The sequence below is a fragment of the Ceratotherium simum genome, chromosome 22 (assembly GCF_057802395.1).
Source record: "Ceratotherium simum simum isolate JZ-2026a chromosome 22, ASM5780239v1, whole genome shotgun sequence".
NCBI classification, from domain to species: domain Eukaryota; kingdom Metazoa; phylum Chordata; class Mammalia; order Perissodactyla; family Rhinocerotidae; genus Ceratotherium; species Ceratotherium simum.
In genome coordinates, this window is record NC_141921.1 from 21,743,507 (window position 1) to 21,763,557 (window position 20,051).

The 20,051-nt window shown below is 53.0% G+C and overlaps 1 protein-coding gene across 1 annotated transcript in view; it reads left to right on the forward strand.

Annotated features, from left to right (window-relative positions):
* The first annotated feature begins 363 nt into the window (after positions 1–363).
* GRIK3 (glutamate ionotropic receptor kainate type subunit 3) overlaps positions 364–20,051 on the forward strand; it is a 218,980-nt gene continuing 199,292 nt past the window's right edge. Inside the window, exon 1 of the mRNA XM_087446265.1 lies at positions 364–685. Within this exon, the coding sequence (XP_087302391.1) occupies positions 571–685 (115 nt within the window). The 5' untranslated portion in view covers positions 364–570. The remainder of the gene's footprint in view (positions 686–20,051) is intronic.

Below are 20,051 nucleotides of genomic sequence, written 5' to 3' on the forward strand. Positions count from 1 at the left end.
CCCGCCCCCTGCGCAGGTGTGAGCGCCCGAGTGTACGCCTCGGCGGGTGTGAGTGTGAAGTGTGTGTGCGCGGGGGAGTGCGCGGAGGGAGCGCGGGCGGCGCGGGAGGCAGGAGGCAGGGCGCCGGGGAGGGGGCTGGGAGGGAGAGTGTGCGCGCGTGCAACTCCACTCCGGGGCTTTGTGCGAGCCCGGGCGATAGCATCGGCGGCGGCTGGAGGAGGAGCGGCCGGAGACGCGTGCAGCCCGCCCGCCAGCGCCCGGCAGCCCGGGCAGGTGGGAGCCCGCGCGGGAGCCTAGCCGACGCGAGCCGGAGCCGAGTCCGAGCGGAGCCCGGGAGCCTCGCTCGCAGGCGGCCCGTGGGCGGCAGCCGGGCGGGGCGGGCGCCGGCGGGGCGGCCCCCCAGTAAGATGTGCGCGGCGCCGCGGGGCGCCCCCCACTCGCAGCGGCGCTCGGGAGCCGGGCAGCTGGGCCAGGCGGCGCCTCGGGGGCTCCTGCGCGCCCGCGCCTAGAGCTGCCGCCCCAGGGAGCCCGCCACGGCCGCGCCCCGGGCACGCTCGGCGGCGCCCAACGATGACCGCTCCCTGGCGGCGCCTCCGGAGTCTGGTTTGGGAATACTGGGCCGGGCTCCTCGTGTGCGCCTTCTGGATCCCGGACTCGCGCGGGATGCCCCACGTCATCCGGATCGGTAAGGGCTCCCCGGAGCCGGGGGTCTCCCTGCGCCCGGGCGGGGACGGGAATGGGGGGGTCCTCTGAACGCGATCCCAAGAGATTTTCCCAATCTTTATGGGCTGCCGGGGCCGGGTGACCACTAGCTCGTCCTGGTGAGGACAAAGTTCCAAAGCCGGGGTCACGGGCCTTACTTATTGGGAAGGAAGCTGCCGGGCCGCGGCAGGCGAGGGCGAGGGGCCCTTGGCGCGCTCCTGTGAGGCCAGACCTGGTGGAGTGTGGCGAAGCGTACCAGCGCCAATCGCGGCCGCATTTCCTGGCGACTGCCAGCATGACCGGCCGGAGACCGAGTTCTGGGACCGGCTTCTGCGCGGAGCGGAAACCCTGGGGAAGGCGCCAACTTCTCTTTCCTCCTCGCTCCCCGCGGGCCCCTCGCTCCTACCTGGGGCATGGCTCAAGCGGCTGCGGCCGGGACGCAGTGTGCGGCTTCCCATGACGGGGGTAGCCGGTGTCCTCCCCCGGTGGCCGCCCATTCGGCCCCGTGGCGTGGGGCAGGGGAGAGGGAGCCCCCCGCTGTCGTTCCGGCCGTCCCTCGCGGCCGAGGCCTCTCCCCCGCTTGGGGCAGCGCAGGTGGGGGGAAGGGAGCGACGGAGCCTGCCCAACGCAGCGAGCGAAGGCGGCGAGAGGGATGCGAGTGGTTTTTAAAGTTAGCCCAAATCCCTCCGCAGCTGGCGGCGGCTGGCGGGGCTGCGCGCGGCTTTCTGGGGCTCTGGCGTCTCCGCGTCTCTTCTCGCCGGAGACTCTTACTTGGGGCTTTAACTTCGTTGTGGCCGCCCCAGCGCTTTGGGCTGTGTGGGGGGCCGTGCGTGTCAAGGCCCACGACCGCCAAGGCTGGGCCCGGCCTGGCTATGCGAGAGCCTCCGCCACACAGGCCCTGCGCCCGCCGCCAGGCCGGAGACCTGGGCCGCCTGGGTTCGCGAGGCGCCGCCACCAGCGTCTGGCACAAGGCGGGCAGAGCTCTGCCGAGCCAGGGCCGCCTTCCTTCTGTGTGGCTCTTCTCCAGGCGCGGACCCTGGGCTGCGAGAGGCGTGAGGGGGTGCAGGGAACCAATGTCGGGCTTGGTTTCCGTACTTGAGGTTTTCCTAGGAGGCAGTCAGAAATCTGGAGGAGTCTGCCTCCTCCGTAGCTCTCTCCTGGATCCCAGACCCTTTTGAACTCGACATCTGGATGGGGGCAGAGCACAGTCCTCAGCTCTGCCCATGCTAGGGTCTTTCAGTCCATGCCCAGGACTCTGGCAGGTGGACACCCAGAGGCAGTGGAGTCCAGGCATGGGACTCTAGGGACTGCCCTCATGGCCAGGCTTAACTGTTTGCAGCCCAGGCTGCTCCTGGCAAGCCAAAAATATCTTCTGTATTGGCGCCTTTGCCTGTCCCAGCGCCCGGTCCTACCATTCCAGGGGCAAGCGGCCTCTGGGTAGTGGGCCAGCACTTCCTTTATTCCTCCTTCCTTTCCTCTGTTTTTTGGGGGGCCTGCATGGTAGGGTACCCTTGGGAGAAAAGAGGGGGGACCCAAAAGGTGCTATGCCTATGCCTTGTAGGTCGCTATTTTGTGGTTCTTCCTCCACAGCGGTGTGATGGGCATGCTCCCAGCCCAGCCTCAGGGATGGCGGTCTTTGGGGGCTCAGGAAGATAGGAACAGGTGAGGGGAGCCCCAGAAGGATGAGCTGAGGAGGGGCAGTATGATGTATCCCAATCTGCCCTTCTTACTGTGAAATTGACTTGGACTGGGGGGGGGGTTCCTCCCTGCCCTGAGGGGAAGCCCCAAGCCTGCCCGCCCTTTCTTGGGTTCACAGTGTAATAATGCAATTAAGGATGGCAGAGCGCTCCATTCTCCTAATCTTCTTCGTATTAAGCCCCAGGATTAAGTAGCGTGTCGGCCCAGGCCATTTATATCCGAGAGCCCTGCCCCATTTGATTCCCAGCCCATGGACTGGGGTGCTGTGCCAATGCCAGATGTGACCACGGGAGCTGTGCTGGCTTGGACAGAGGATGGGAAGGCTCTGGGGCCCCTGGGCTTCTCTGGAGCTTCCTGGGGAGCTGAACTTCTGTCCTTCTGAGCCCAGGCTCGAGCCTCAGCTGGAGCCAGGGGCTACAGTGGATGAGGCACACAGAGAGAGAGTACCCCATGCTGAAATGAAAACATGCCCAGTGCCTTGGCTGGGCCTGATGCCATCTCCCTTTTCTCATCCCTCCCCACCTCCAGGGTCTCAGGGCTCTGGCTGGGGCTGCAGGAATTGAGGCCCTGGAAATTGGGCTCTGGAAATTGGAGTGTACTGGGTGCTTCTGGTTCCCAAGCCGGCTGTGCTTGGAGCTGAATCGAATCCTTCTCCACCAGGCAGGCATCACCGACCACCAAACCACCAGCCCGGGTGAGGGGGGCGGTTTTCTGCAGTTGCGAGGGGCCTCTCTGGGCTGGGGAGCAGCATACCCGCCCCCTCTCTTTGTGCCTCTTTTGGGGGCTGAAATTTCCTTTTAGACAGGGAGATGGATAGCTCAGCAGTGTGACAGAGTGTTCAAACAATCCGTCTTGAATAGATGAATTGCATTGCTCTGTCTTTTTGTAATTGTGTCTATCAGAGGGAGAGGTCAAGGCATTGATTGCTTGGATGGTCTGCAAGTAACAAAGAAGAGTGAGGGAGAGAGCGAGGGAGAGAAAGTAATTGGATTGTAGTCTGCGGGAAAAAAATGATCATTGATTATTTTATATGAATATGTGGAAGATGTATTCTGCATGTGATTATCAAGTGTTGCTCATTGAAGGTTTTCAAGGCATATTGTTCAGCATTTTATTATTACTGTTATCATCGTTATTATTGTTCAGATGGATCCTGGTCTTAACTCATGGAAAGCAGTTTAATACATGGGCCTCTCACGTAAATGGGCTTCAGTGACCTCAGATGGGGAGCCTGGATTTCCTGGTTACATGACCTAGAAGCTGAAATAGAGGGGCCCTGGGCTGGGAGCCAGGGGCCTGGGTTTTCTGCTCTGTCTTCCTCCCGTTTACTGGGCCATCTTGGTCAAATCATGCTCTTCCCCCACACCTCGAGCCTCAGTTTCTCCATCTGTAAACTGTTGGGTTGGCTTTGATGGTTTGGGGTATTCTGTGGTTTCAAAGTTCCCTTTAGTGCAGGCTGGGGGGCACTGTCCGTGCCATTGAAGGTTTCATGTTAGATCTTCTCTCGTGTTACGTACATACTGTCTGAGTACATACTGTCGGATCGAGGGCCAGCCTGGAATTTGAAAAGGGAACCAGTCAGTGGTGACAGCAGCTGGGGAGCTCTAGTGGCTGGTGGGGATCTCTAGCCAGCCAGTGTGGAGGTTCAGAGCCAAATGACTGCAGAGACACAAAGCAGGTGTGGGTGCGTGTGGTTGTGGGAGGGACGGGCTGGCTCTGGAATCTCCGAGCATCTACAGACAGCAGAATGGAGCGGTGAGGCCCTGAGCCTGGGCTGGGAGTGCTCAGGGGCAACGCCGTCTGTCCCAGGGGAGTGAGGTCCCCTGGCCCAGAGTCCCCAAACCGGCCCTGTCGCATCTCCTCCCATCAGTGCCCCCAAATGGTCCTGAGTTTGGGAGCTGCTGTGTGTAAAACAATGAGAAATCTCTCGCAGTGACTGGCGATGCGCGGAAACATCGCGGCTGTGTAGGAGCAGACAGGAGCTGAATGAAGATCAATAGGGGTTTCCCCCCGGAAGTAAATAGCTTCAGACAACACCTGGGAGTGGCCCGAGGGGCCTTCGACAGCATTAACTTGAGGAATTTCTGCCTCCACGTTCTAGCCCAGCTGCTCCCGTCAGCCCGGGCGTCCCCCATCTCCGGCGAGCGGGAGTTTGATTTCTTCCCAATGCCCGCTTCGCACTGCGCTAAACAGTCTTTTGACGTCAGGATGATCTGGGGTTTTTCGAGGTGGTCTAGGCAGGGTGAGCCAGGCACCATGTCCCCATCAGGCCCTTCCAAGGTCACTTGCATCCCCCTGCCTCAGGCGTGACAGCTGACTTCAGAAGTCCCGCCTGCTGTGCTATTTTGAAAGGGTTTTGGGGGCGGCTCTTTATCCTCCACCCCTTCAGGAATGCAAGGCTGCTTGGCTGCTTGTAGGATCCTTTACGGGGTCCTTGAGCCTCCCTGAGTCCCCATGTTCCCATAGCTACTCTACGCGCTGCCCCAGGAAACAGAGCCACCTCCTTGGGAGAGCACACTCAGATGCCCCTGTGGGCACTGGAGCAGCCCCTCCTCTGGGGGGAGGTGCAAGGCCATATGCAAAGGAGGCTGCAGGGCTGCTTCAGGGTGCTTTTTTAGGGGAAGACCTGGTTGTGCTCAACAACTGGGACTGTTTCTGCTCTGCTGAGACCATGCTTCCTCCATCCTGTCACAGACAGCTGCCCCTGCCTCTGCCTCCCGCAGCTTCAGCCTGAGCCCTCCTTGCTTGCTCAGGACCCTCCAGAGGGAACCGAGAGAGCCGATGCTCCAGTTAGCTGGGCAGCCGCGGAGAGGAGCCAGAGCTCCCCAGGCCCTGCCTGGCAACGGGAGAACTGAAGCCCCAGGGGCAGGGCCTTTCCTCTGGACCAGCCCCCAGCGGGCCCTGGCTGGTCGTCCCGAGGCTGGTCTGGTGGGGCTGGAGCTTTGGATGGACAGGTGAGCCGAGGGCCTGGCTGTGGGCTTGTTGGCTGGACTAGCTCTTCTCCCAGGTGCTGATTCCTCAGCAGCAGCACCAGGGGGCACTGTGTCTGTGCCGAGGTGGCCGCTAGGCTCCTGCCTGGGACCCCACCTGGGTCTGGAGCAAAATCAAAATAACAAAACAACATAACAACAATACACTGGCCCCAAATTATTGAGCACCCATTAGCTGCAGGCGCTGTGCTAAGTGCCTTTCACACAGTGACTAGTGATGGGTGAGTAGTAAGTGCTCAATAAATATAGCTGTTACATTTTTAAAAATCATCTTATTTAGCCTTCCCCACCCTCCAGGCATTATCCCCATTTTGCAGATGAAACTCAGCTTGGTGAAGTCATTTGCCCAAGGTCGCACGGCCAGTGAGTGGGTGAGGCAGGATAAGGACTCCCATCGGTCTGACTCCAGAGCCAGTGCTTTGAGCTGTCTGTGTAGACGGAAGATGGAAGGCAATGATTTTCACAGGCGTGGAGTGCAATGCCCCTACCCCTGTGGTTCTGGGTGCTGAATGTGGCCTCGCTGGGCTGGGCTGTCTGGCCTGCTGTGGGGGATGGCTGTGTGGACTCTGCGACATTTAACCCTACCAGTGCTGGCTTTCAGAGTCAGACTGTCCTTGCCAATGGGCCGTGTGGTAGATATGCACCCTCTACAGGAAAGGTACAGATGGTCTTCCCCACCCCTCCCGCCAACACACACCCTCACACTGTGACACCCCACCTGGTCCCGGCTTCTGGACTCTGCCCAAGGCTGTAATGCAAGCCCGAAATAACGAATAGACTCTCGCTTGGGTGTGGCCAGTCCAACCACAGAAATCCCTCTGGTCTTGGGACTCCAGCCTACGCGTCCCCCTGGCAGCCACCAGGCTGTCCTCAAAGACAACGTCAGAGTGTTGAGGACACCCGGGGGCTCCGTGTCTGTGTCTCCCTAGTGACCTGGCCAGAGAAGGTGGTTGGAGAATTAGCTCTTGTTCTTCCTTCCTTCCGTCCTTCCCTCGCCTCCCTTTTCCCTCCCCAATCCCATCCCCTCTCCCCTCCGACATCCTTTCCAGGCTAGTAGGTTTTATGGTCATTTTATTTTTAAGCAAGTGTCACATTCTGACCTTCTAAATAGAGCCTGCCTTGCCAGGAATTGAGCCTGGTGGACAATAGGAGGGCAGGGCCCACCAATGTGGGGCCCTGGAGTATGAGTTGCTGTCCCACGGATGCTATGGGGAGGGTGTGGGGACCTGGGTGTAAGAGCTGGCCAGTCCACCCTTCCCCACGCCACCTTTACCAGAGCAAAGGCACACCCAGATTTCCCCTTCTCGTCCACTGGGTTCCTTTCCCCCACTCTGGAAGTGGGGGAAACTGCACTGCACAGAGTTGCTACAGAGGGGACAGATTTGGGACAAGGACCATCAGAGGGGCCGTGTTATTTTCCAGGGCCTTGATTTCCCTGTCTGTTAAATGGGGATGATTTAATATCCCCTGTGGCTTCGTAGGGTCAAATAGGTGTGATGTCTTTTCAAAAAAGCTTAAATGCTGTCCAGAGCTCCGCATTTCTTCCTGGTGTTGGAGGAGCCTGACACCAGCACAGGGCGGGCGCTCAGGCGAGGTGATGAGGAGGCCAGGGAGCAGGATTTAAGGAGGCTGTCAAGTGGCAGCCCTGCACTTGCAGGGCGGGTCATGAGAGCAAGTGCCTCCTTAAATTTTGTGCCCCAGGTGCCTCGCTGGCCTGTCCTAGCACCTGTGTTTGCTAGTGGAGTCAATGTTTTCTTCTGCTTCTCTTTGTGCTCCAGAGACAAATCCTAATTGAGTGTGTTTGGGAGAGAGGAGACTGGATTGAGGGCAAGGGGACTGGGTTTGAGGACCACAGGTCATTCTGATTTTGCATTTGTGTCCCTTTAGCCACATTTTATGGCAGCCCTGCCCCGGAGCATCTGCCCACCTCGCCTTGTTTTATTTCCTTTGGAATTGCTCAGGGTCCACACCACCTCCTGCCCCAGCCTGGCACTCCCCTCTTCCCAAAGCTCACTTTCCCTTGTCCCTGTTCTGCTTCCTTTGACCTTAGCTGTAGTTATGCTCATGGGTGTGTCTAGGGCTTTCTCTAGTACGTGTGTCTCATGCCTCTCCAGGCGAACAATTTGCCGCCCAAGGATGCCTAAGGCCGCCTCTCCCCCATCACTACCAAGAGGCAGAATGAATTATTTGGAGTCAAGTAATATATTTCATTGATTCTAAGATGGACCCCCCCCACACACATTTTCACATCTCCGAAGTCAGTTCTGTGTCTCACATGTCGTGTCCGAGTTTACCTGCAGGAATTTTTCTTTCTTGGCACCTCAAGATGTAATGGTGGGTCTTGGGTTTGATGAAATGTGGTGGATCTGAGTTTGAGTGTGAGTCTAACATGTACTTGCTGTGTGGCCTTGGGCAAGTCACTTCCCTCTGAGCCTCCATTTCCTCATCTAGAAGACAGAAATATTAATATTAGGTTAAACCATATTCATCTGTTTTTGACCTATAAAAATTTCATATGGTTAAACCTTATAGTATCGTCTTCATAGGGTTAGTGTGAGGATTAAAGGAGATGAAGTACTGTATATAAAGCTCTTGCACGGTGCCTGATGCTTAATAAATGTTAGGAGAAAAAGGATTCTCCAAGGTTGGGGGCCGTGTTTCCACCATCCGGCTCTGAGCTCTGAGGCTGTCTGCTTCTCGTGCACTCTCTGCCTTGTGCTCAGTACTCCATGCAACTCAATATGTGGCATTTGCCCATTACCCACATACACATGCGCCCCACAGTGGAATGGATGGATCCAGTGACAATTACCCAGCATGCCAGGGAGCAAGACAGTGCCCTCCCTGGGATGCTCCTCTGTGTCGGCTCCCAGACTCCTCCTGGCCTGTTTTTTATCACACACCTGCAGCCCATGGGGTGCTGGTTCTTCCCTACCTTTGCAGCGTTTTAATTGAAGTGCATTTTGCGTGTATTCGGAGCTGGGAAGATCCTGGTTGTGGGATGCTCTTGAGGCATTGGTCCAAGGAGTCCTGGTCAGTCCTTAGATGGGGAGTCCAGTCTTGCTTCCTGGGCAGGCCAGTGCGGCCCAGAGAGGGTCTGTGGCTGGAGGCTGGGCCCTGGGGGACAGACACTGCTGGCGCTGCTGGGAGACACCAGGTAATGAGGCCCATAGCAAAAGCCGGGAGGAGAGAGCCCCCATGGGGATCACACAGATCGGAGATAATGAGATGGAGTGAGATCTGGGGGGGAGTGGCGGCTCCCGCTCCAGATCCTTTGGTGCTATGCTGAATGGTGGGTAAGGAAGGCAGAGGGGAAAAAAGGAGTGAGAAGGAGCTAAGATTCTAGTTTGTGTGAAGAGGGTTCCAATCCGTAGGAGACAATGAAGTCTCGCGCTATTGAAGGGACTGATGCAGACAGGCTGCCGATGGAAGGGGGTTTACGGAGTTCTCGGAACAACTGCAGGAATGAGCTCTTTAAATATGGGGATGAGGGAGACTTCTGCAAAGCCTGCCTGCATCTGCTTGGCAGCACCGAAATACGCTATACCAAAACGCCTGCCCAATTGGGCGGGAAAGCAGGAGCAGGGAGCCAAGGACTTCCCAGGGCTCCAGGCGTCACATTTCCTGTCGCTGGTGAAGAACCACAGAATCCAGGCTGCAAAGAACCCCAGGGGTCATTCTAGGCCTCTGGTTCTCAAACGTCAGCATGCATCAGAATCACTTGGAGCGCTCGTTAAAATCCAGATTGCTGTCCCCCCCCCCCCGCCCCGCCCCGAGCTTCTGATTCAGTGGGTCTGGAGTGAGGGCTGAGAATTTTAACAGGTTTTCAGATAATGTTGATGCTGCCCCTCTGGGACTACACTTTGAGAACCACTGTTCTAAGGCACCAGAGGACCCCCCTAGTAGGTAAATATCTAGTTTCTGAATACCACCTGTAACCGGGAGCTCACTACTTTCTGACCCTGCTTTCTTCCTTATTGCAAATGTTCTGGCCCACTCCAGTCTTTGTTGCAAATTTTCCCCTAAAATTTTTCTCCGTGCAGTTCAGGGAAACGCAATGTAACTTGGAGGTTGAGAGTGTAGGTTCTAAAATCTATCTGTCTGAGTTTACGCTCTCATTCCCTCCCTCCAGCTATGTCACTTTGGCTGAGTCACTCCACTCCTCTCAGCCTAGATTTCTTCACTAGTCCAGTGGGGATAAAGAATAGACTTGACCTCTTGGCATCAGTGTGAGAATTAACATGTTTGGCACAAAGGAAGCTCTCACTACGTTGTAGCAATCTAGCATTGTGGGTAAGCTCACAGGTTCTGGAATCCTACAGCCTGAGTTTGAAGGCTGCCTCCATCACTTCCTACCTGTGTGATCTTGGGCAAATTTTTTACTCTCTTAAAATAAGAGTAATAATGATAGTGCCTGCCGGGCAGAGTTTTTGTAAGGATTAAATGAATTAATGCACGTAAAGCTTTTAGACCACAGCCATGGTAAGCGCTCAATAAACGTTATCCATTACTCTGACTTTTATGATCGCCCTGCCCACTGTTTCTGGTTCAGGTTTGCTCCCTGTCCCATAGAGCGGCCATATGGAGCTGTAAAGGCCTTTCTCCAGATCCAAGATGCCCAATTCTTCCAGCATGGTGTCGAGAGCTAACCACAGTACTGGTTATGTATTGAAACCAATAAGCTCATCACCTCAGATCTCAGCTTTGGTGTCTAGTTATGCAGCCTCAGATTATTTCAGCCTTTTGAGCAGCCATTTCGCTCTGTTGATTTATACTGAGCTGGTGGTCTCATGAGACTACTAGGTCTTTTCCACAGGCATCGCTGCTGGTCTATAACTTCTCTCATTCTCTCTTTGGCAGTTGATCTTTTGAGCTTAAAGGCAGGACTTGTCATTTGCTCCCAGTAAATCCTCTCATTGAACCTTCAGTCAGTTATTCTTGCTCTCTGTTTCTGGACCACTGAAGCCTGTTCCCGCTGCTCCATCCTTGGGAAGTAGGCATGAATTTCACCCTCTTCCTCCCTGGGTCTGTGGTAGAGTTAAGTGGTTATTGGCTTACAGTATGGCTGGGGTTGGGAACTAATGCTCTGGACCACGAAGCTTTTGTGGCTCCCTTTCTGTTGTCTGGCATGCTTTGTGCCATCTGAGCCTGGGATGAACATGCCTTCTCTCACTTCAGCTATGTCTGCCATCAACACATTAGGCAGGAAATGACCAATGTCAGAGTCTGTCAGCTTTATTCGGTGGTCTTGGATCTGCTACCTTACACTTCAACCAGCTTCAAATTCCCACTAGCTTCCTCATGCTTTCAGGCCCCTTATGACCTGCGATGGTTGGCATCTCCAGACTCATGCACTGTCTCTCCTTCCTCACACACACTCCTGCTCCACTGTACTGAACATCCAAGTCTCCAGAAGGCACTGTCCCTTCCCTCACACTCTGGGCCTCTGCTCTTGCTATTTTTTCTGGCCAGCTTCTAGTCATCCTTCAGGTCTTAGCAAATACGTCTTTTCCTCCAGGAAGCCTTTCTTGACTCCTGCCTCCTTCTATGAGTCTCCACAGCACCCTGTACTTCCCTCGTTATAGCACTTACTGTATTGTAATTCTTCGTTACCTTAGAGACAATCACTATACAGGATGGACTGTAGCTGGCTTATTCACCACTTTATCCAGTGCATCTAGCGCAATGCGTGGCACATAGAAGGTGATTAATAACTATTTGCTGAATAAATGAATGCATTGATGAATATAGTCATTTGAATATAAGTCTGCCTAACTGCCCTGTCATTTAGTTCAACACCTTTTCCATCTTGTCAACAAGGATTTCATGAAAGACATTGTTAAATTCTTCAGTGAAGTCAATGTCCTAATGATGTTCACGGTATTCTTACGATACATCATTCAGCACCTTCTATGCCAAGACCTTTTCCATGGAGTCTATTGGGCAGATCTGGAGTATTTAGGGGAGTGAGCCCTTCTTTCCCAGGCCTACATCTGTTGTCTGGTCTGTATCATGACGATTCTCCTCTTGAGAGAGACACAAGCTGTCTATTTCACAAAGAGACAGAAGAAGAGACCATGATCCTCTTGCCTTTCCTGACCTCACTCCTCTCTCCTTCCCACTTGCTTCTCAGCATCTCTGCTGCTCCCTCTGGGAGCTGAACTAAGGAAGAGAACTTCTGCTGTTCTATCCTTAATAGGCTGGTCACTCAGGACAGCTGCCAGGCAGAACCGTAGCTGTGCTGCTTCCACTGCTGTCAGTCATAGGTCAAGCCTCCTCTTTTCCTGTCTTCACCACATCACTGGATCCTGCTAGGATGTGCAGACAACAGGTCTACATGACAGCTTTGTGTAAAGTGAGGTGTTAACAGTTAGCCTGGAGATTCAGGCGGTATACACAGTCAACCTGGGTCATTTAGCCCTGGGAACATACACATCATCCACACCGGGTTCTGGGGAGTGTGACTATGTGCACATGTGTGTGTGTGTTTGCTTGTAATAGACGACCAGTTGGAGATTTGCTTATCGAGCACAGGCTTCCCAAATTGGGGCTTAACAGCCATTCTTTATCCAAGCCTGATGAGTGAATACAGTGACTTTCCTTTGGATCAGTGGGGAAACTGAGGTCTTAAGTGTGGTTCCAATTTCTGACTGAGTGGCCTGATCTATCTACTGTATTAGTGTCGCTGAGAGTGAGGGAGGGACAGGATTGCAGTGGAGCCATGAGTTTCCCCTCCTGAACACGACAGGACCAGACCCTCCCCTCTCTTCCTTCCCTCCCCGAGGAAACAGATGACACATTATGAGCAGAAAGAGCCTGTTGCCTACATGGCCATTTTTCCTGCCCAGTTTAATAGAGGTGACAGCCGTCTATTTCACTTGTCTTGTAACATCGAATCAGTAAATAAAATATGGGTGAACTCTAAGGTTTAGCTGAATTATGGCTGGTCCATGGGGACTGAGGGCTGTGGGAGGAGTTGAGCAGAGAGATTGAATCCCTGGCTTCTTGCGAGAGAAGTTGAGCCTGTGTCTTCCTCTGGATCCAGAAAATCTGTCCATGCTGGAGGAGGCCAGGCAAGGTCACCCTGTTTGACAGTCTCTGAGTCCATGCAAAAAACAGAACACAAGTGGAAGCAACCCAAATGTTGGGGCTGCAGGAGTACAATACCTGTCCCCACTCTTTTCTATTATAGATTAGGATACTGAGGACTGAAAAAGGGAAATGATTTGTGCCACATCACTTGGTGAGCCATGGGAAAAATCAGATGAAAACATGGGTCTGTGACCCACAGTCTGTTAAGAAAATCCCATCCACTTCCCTATTACACACGCGTGCGCACACACACACACACATGTACGTGTGAAGCTTTTAATTTACAGTCTTAAGAGAGATAAGGAGACTAGATTTTTCCAGTGTGGCAAAACAGACCTATAAAGCGTTTTTTCACATTGAGGGAGAAATGTAAATCAGATTCACATACATTTATAAAAGCTCGTAGATAGTGATACACCCTGTGTAGTTTGGCAAGAGGTAGGGAGACGAAGATTCACCCCAACCTCTGCGTTCAGCACCACGGAGAGCAGCCGGGCCCTGGGGTAGCGAGTGGGCGCCATCTGCACGCAGACTCTTCTAGTAGGGGTGATGTGGTTATTGTAAGGTCTTGCTAAACAGGCATTCTTTTTCCAAATGCTGTTCCTCTAGGACGCTGGTGTTCATGAACCAGACTGAGGTGTTCCGCAGGTACGCAGTAGGCTAGTGAGAACTATTATTTGGTTGTTCAAATCGAGTAACTCACGGTAAAAGAAAATGAAATGAATGGATAGAATTTTCTCCTTTTATCCCCCCATATAAATTGTTCTTAAGCCTTTGGTGCCTTGTACGGCTTGTCTGCTAGGGAGCAGTAGCAGATGACAAAACGAGTGAACATTCCATTGTCGAAATCACGCCTGATACCAAGTGTCTTTGCTCAGCTCGTCAGCATCACCTTTCACATCGCATTTGGTAAGTAGGCTTGTGTTATGTATTTTTATCCTGCTAAATGTGATTTCTTAAAAGTATTTTCCTGGGTTGTGGAGCCCTGCATACCTATAATAGAGCCGTATTTTCTGCTAGTAAATAAAATTACTCCTTGTTCAGGTGATGGGAATTAAATGTGTCACGGCTTTGTGGCATTCTGCAAAGAACCCCAGCAGTACCAGGTGCTCCACCACCTGGCTGTGTCTGAGAAACCTTGTGATGAAGCTGGGCGTTGAGAAAGGTCCCTCCCAGGCAGGAAAGTCATGCCGTGAGTGACCTCAGCATGCCTCAGAGAAAGGGGGAGCTTTTGCCCATCGCTGGGGTCCTGAGAGTTAGCTGGAACACTAGACTAGAAGCCAAAGGGCATAGAAGGCTAAGAGTGTTAGAATGATAGAGTCAGAGGAACTGGCATTTGCCTCTGAATAAGGAGTGAGGTTTAAGTAAATGGGCTCCTGGGATTTAGGAGGCAAGATGGCACCTTGAAGTCATATAGCGGACAGAAAGATCTGGAATGGGCAGGGAGGAAGTGGGCTATGGTGTCTACAAAGTAGAGCTACTCCAGGGGCCCTGGCTTGAGACATCTTGGTAGGAGAGGATTGGGGGTTTTGCTGCTTCTGCTTGGATGCGCAGAATCAGAAAAAATCTGCCTTGGAAATGTGGCTATTTTTATGCTGTTTGTAATTTAGTGTTTATTTCCTGTCTTTTTCACATGGACTCTGGGCTGACTCATTGATTCACCAAACATTTATAGAGCGCCCACTCTGTGTACTGCAGAGTACACAGGCAGGAGATTGCGGGGGTCCAAGGGGATGGAGCAGCATTCCTGGACCTGGTGGCATCTGAATGGCCTTATGGTAGGTCCAAGTAGGTGACCTGCAGTGATAGCCACGGTGCCTTGAACGTTTAGGTATGCATAGTTCAGACCAGAGCCTGCCCTTGGATCTGCCTTGTTCTCCTGTGTGCTGGGGAGGAGTAATAAGGCTCAGAGAGGAGAACAGGCGAGCTAAAAATCACACGGTAGAGCCAGCTGGGAAGCACGTCTCCTCCTTTTCACCCTTCACTCCCGCCCTCCTTCTTCTCCTGGCTCCTTCTAAATCATTCTATCACTTATATTGTTCCAAGATTTCTCTCACTCCTGAGCTGTCACACTCTGTCTTGAAGCCCCACTAAAGGTTCGTTTTGGCCGGTTCTCTGTTGCTTGGCAGAACTGAACCTTAACTTTCCTAGATGGGGTGGGTGCCATGTGTAAGTGGGAAGGGAAAAGGTAGGGGCAAGGGTTGGTATCCAATGTTTAAGTCTCCAAAGGGTGTGATTCTGTCTCCTTGGTGAGAAAGTTCTCCTTTCTGGCTAATTCAGATTCTTCCTGCTGCATTGTAAATCCATCTCATCCGTGATGTGACATGGCCATTCGTGGAACTTGGGAGGGAACATCTAGATTGGAAGCCAGTAGCTTCAGGGACTTTTCTTTCTGGGGCTGTAGCGAAGAAGCTCTCAGACAATTAAACTGAAATGGCTACACTTTCTCCCGCATGGGCTTGGACAGATTTATAATATTTTCTTTTTTAAAAAATTGGGATTTTTTTCATGGAGACAATGATTTATGAAATAATCAATTTCTTTATCTACCTAATACATTGGAGTGATCCGTCAGTGCAGACATCAATCTCCCCCAGAGGCTGGGGAGGGCAGACAGCCTTTCAGCCTGCCTCACCCGGCAGAAGGCGGCTTTTTCTGTGAGCTACTTTGATGCCAGAGTCGGGATCTGAGGCCTGTACTAAGGAAGGTCTGGGGCTCCTGCAGCCTCACTCTTTGAGCAAAGATGCTAGTGCTTTCTCCTTATGAGTCTCAGCCCCACCCAGAGAGGAGGAAAGCTCAGCACGCACTGTTCCCATTGTCTGGATGTGGAGACTAAGTTCCAGAGAGGATGCTCAAAGGCCGGAGCTTGGAGACGTGAAGGCAAGAGTGGTCATCTCTAAATAAATCTCTGAAGGCTGCAGCATAGATGGGGGAGCAAACCTGGTCTTAGAGGTCCCAGAAGAGAGAACTGGGGCCAGTAGGGTGATGGTCCAAGAAGGCAGAATTTGGTTCAACACCAGCTATCTCATATTCAGTGCTATTTGAAGATGAAGTAAGATATCTTGGGAGTACTGAGCTTCCTGTTACCAGACATATTCAAGACAAGATTGGCCAGGGATGTTTCAGAAGGGCTCTGCATTCCTTTCACTATGAAATTCTAGGCATCCCCAACTGTGCAGCTAAAGATGCTATAAAAATCCAGGCTTTCTAGGTTCCCTAAAAGGCCAGTGCCTGCTCCGGGTTACACAAACTCCATGAAGGCTGAGCTCAGCGTGGTGGGTGCAAGGAATACTCTTACAGCCAGACTCTTTCTGCGTTTCTCCTACAGCAGTTCAGCTCTTGGCAGTACCCATGGGTCAGGAAGGAGACTGGTGGCTTCAGCCAGCTCCAGGGAGGACTGTCAACATTTTTGAGCAGTATAATGCGAAATCCACTGCCATGCCTGATGTGGCTTCATTTGCACATCTCTGATGTAGGTATGATTACCGTTTTTGCAGAGGTAGTAACTGATGTCTAACGGAGATGGATGGGCCAAGGTCATCCAGCGGGTCAGGGGTGGAGCTTTATCCACTCAATCACACGTGCAGTGTTCACTCGGCGAACCATACCCACTGTATGCCAGCGCTGTGCCGGGAGCTGGGGCTACAAGGGTGAGCAAGATAGACATCACCTGTCCTCATGGAGCTTGCAATCTAGCAGGAAAGACAGACACCGAAGAGTCATTGCAAGTTCAAAGTGTGTTACTGAAGGGAAGTGCAGGCTTTGGGGGGTAGGGGGTTGGGGGGGGGTTGGGGACACATCAGGAAAGGCTTCCCTGGGGAGGTGACAAGTGGGCTGAGATCTGGGGGAGAAGAAAGGGATAGTTAGGTGAAGGCGATGGCGAGGAGTGAGGGATGTGTTCTAGGTGGAAGGAATAGCACATAGAAACTCCTAAGGGGCAGACGGTTGTGTTAAGTTGCAACCATACGAGCTTTGTAGGTCAAATGTGGTGAAATATCAACAGTTTCATGTTTCAAACTAGTGTTTAAAAACCTCAAGGAAGTCCAGTATGAATGGAGCAAACAGAGGGGGATGTGAAAAATAAGGCCTGAGTAGTGGGCCTTATGGAAGGCCGTATAAGCCACGGTAAGAACTTTATCCCAAGGGCACTGGGGAGCCATTGAGGACTTTATGAAAGGGAGCAACATAACCAGACTTGTACCTTTGAAAAGTCGTCCTGGTGGCTGTGTGATGTGACAGCAGGGGGTAAGAGTGGACGCTGTGGGGCCCACCAGGCAGCTGTTTAGGTAGTCCAGGTGAGAAAGGGTGATGTGTAGGGGGAATGGAGGGTTGGTTAGAGACCAAGTGTCCTGATTGCTGGTCCAGGGCTTTCCCCAGAAGCCTGGCTGTCCCCTTTGCCCAGGCCTGAGCACTGGAGGGAGGCCATGACACGCATGAGTGGACCCTTCCTGGAGCCACCCATCTGTTTTCTGAGTCCTCCATCAATAGAGGCCATATCCGGCTGTCTGTGAGCTCAGCTGCACCTTCAGCCGCATTTCGTAGTTCCTGGTTTGACCAGAAAACCCTAGGCGTGTTTTGTCTCCGGGCGCCTGAGGCAGAGAGCAGTCCTCGGGTGGTGGCTGCTCCCCGATAGCCTCCTTCAGCAGGCAGGTGGGGCCTGGATGTCTGGCTGCCCAGCCGGGCCTTGTGCAAGTTCTAGGTCCCTCTTACACCCTGGCAGGAAGTCCAGAGAAAGGGGCTCCATCTGATGTTGGCTTTTCTCGTAGACGTCTCCAAGGGGCCAGGAGCTTCCCTATGGCTGAGCTGAAACCCCTTCTCCCAAGGAGGGTGGAGCCGCCCTCCTTCACCTTGGCAGATGTGGTGGGAGGAGGGAGACCACAATCTGCGGACAGGTGCAGGGGTCACTGATGCCTAGGACTGTGGCAGCAGGGGCAGGAGTGACAGCCCCACACAGACCTGGCTGGGCTGTGCTTCCCTTATGGTTTCAATTTCCAGCACAACACAATGTCACTATGTTCATAAAAATAACAAAGTGATCCCTTGAAGGCTTACAACGTGCCAGACTCTATGCTAAGCATCTTCCAAACATTTGGTCACTTAATGCAGCCCATCTAAGAGGTAGGGACTTTATCCCCACTTCATAGATGAGGAAGCTGAGAACCTGGGCTAATGTGCACGGAGAAGACATTCCGTAGATGTTGGCTGATATCATCATCATCATTATCGTGATTGTGGTTATTGTAAACAATGGACGCAAAGACCTGTCACAGTGCCCGGCACACAGCAGGTGCTCAGTAGTATTTGTTGAATCTGTTTATACAGATTTGGGCAGAAAATGGGGTGAGTAGGCTGGGTCTGGAAACCAGCTTGGGACAGTGCTCTTCCCAGCTCCCTGGATCCGTGAGGATCTCTTGCTCCATTCCCCTAGCCCAGGCCTTTCTTAGCCTGGTCCATGCCCTTTCTCCTGCACGTGGCCTGTCCCCCACTCCTCTAGCTAGGGCACCTGGATTCTCTGGCCTCCGCGGGTGCCCTTTTCTGAGCTGCAAGGAATGCAGGGATGGCCCCCAGTGCCCCTATTTTTGGTGGGGTGCATTTGCAAGACCCTCATCTTTCCGGACTTCTCATTGTGATTGGCTTTGGCCAGTCCTCAGCCACTGGCAACCCTCCCTTGTCCCAGTCCAGCCGGGACTCCACATAGACCCCTTCACAGAACCATTGTCAACTCCAGGCAGGGAGGGCTGCTTCTGCATTCTGAGCTTCCCACCTGGAATGCCCTCCCCTCTTTGGTCTCCTGTTGAATTTCTTCTTTCTTATACTTCATGTCCTATGGTAAGTCTCACCTCCTCCAGGAAGCCTCCTGGGATGCACCCAGGCAATGGGTCTTGACCTCCCTTGAGCCTCCCTGGAGCCTTGCTCAAGCCACCTTTTCAGAGCACTTCACATCGGGGCAGAAAGGATCTCCTTCCCCAGTGGTCTCTCTCGTGACCCCAGAACTCATAACGTTGAAGCTTGTGGACCTCTTACATTTGCCTCAGACTGTTTTTTTCTTGTTATTAAAACAACAACAACAGCACCGTTTGATGCTTTATTCTCTTGAAGACAAACTCGTTAGCCTATGATTCAAGGAATTCTCTTTCTAAACTCTATTTCTAGGCTCTGCCCTCCCCCTATCAATTTAATTTTAAGTTGAATTAGTTTTTTAAGTTAGCCAGCATTCCAAAATTGGGATGTTTTATATAAAATTTTAGATTTCCAGCTTCTTTTCCCACATTCCCACATGCCACAGCCCCGACCTCTCCTTATAGTGCGTCCCTTGTGCCAGGGCCGTTTACTGTCACGCATGTGCTGTTTTTCTTGCAGTAGAGTTAAGAGGGAAAAGTAAAATATTTTGTGTACCGGCGTCTTTATTATCGGGAGTAAACAAAAGATAGACTAAGAGGGCCATTTATTTCACGTGTTTTCCTCTCACCAGCTCTGCCTCACTTAGATTTCCTGTTGGCTCCTGCAGGCGCTGAGTCCCTGCCCCCACATGGACCAGGGGCTTCTTAAAGGCAAGGACCTTATCTTCTTCTTGTTTATCATGATAATGACAGCTATTGGTCATCAAGCCCTTTTCTGATCTCTTTTAACCCTTACAACCACCCTTAGGGGGGTGCACTTATTCCCACTCTCCAGATGAGGGATCTGGGCCCTGGCGAGGTGAAGCCACCCTTTCAGTAAGTGACGGTGTCACCAAGATTTGAACGCCAGTCTGCCTGGCTCCAACTCGATTTCCCTGCGAATTTCCAGCAGCTGCCCCAAGCAAGGCTTACAGTAGGCAATTAATAAGTGCTGACACATCAAATTGAATTCCAGAGTCACAGATGGGATGGAGTTCTAGGAAACCTCCACCCCTCAGTGGACAATGGTTCGTTTAGGATGCTCCTGGTTCTTCCTTCCTTCTTTTGGCGTCTGGCTGGCTCCGAGCTGGTCTGTGCATCTCTAGGGCGGCATTACCCAGAGTTGAGTTAACATGTGCCGGGCAGAAAATCCGCCGTGAGTCCCTTCGTATTACCATGTCTTTGAGGCGCCAGGACATGGTGCAGGCATCAGAGCTCTGCAGGAGCATTTTAACAATCTCTGTCCTTGTTCGCTCCCTGCAGTCCTCGAAGTGGCCTCAGGCCCATCACTCCTGACACAGGCCCAGCAACTAATTGGGCCTGGATAATAGGCCACACAGACACATGCCCTTCCCCACCCCACTCCAGGCTCTGAGGAGGGGGTGCAAAGTAGGAGGCTCTGCAAAGCCACCACTTCTGCTTGGTGGGCGGTGGGGGAGAATGGGGAGGAGCGGGGAGAGGCTGTGCCCCCACCCAGGCAGACATGGGGCGCTGGGCAGCCTCGCCTTGGCCAGGCTACAGAAGGGGTCACCTACCGTGAGAATGTGGGCTGTCTGGTGTCAAGAGTTAGGAGGTGGCTGCAGAAGGAAGATTTAGCAAAGAACGAAGTGCCTGCTTCCCGCCTAGAATAGTGTCTGTAAATCCTGCCTCACTCAGGTCCTGAGATCTCACTTTTCTATGGGCCCCTTGG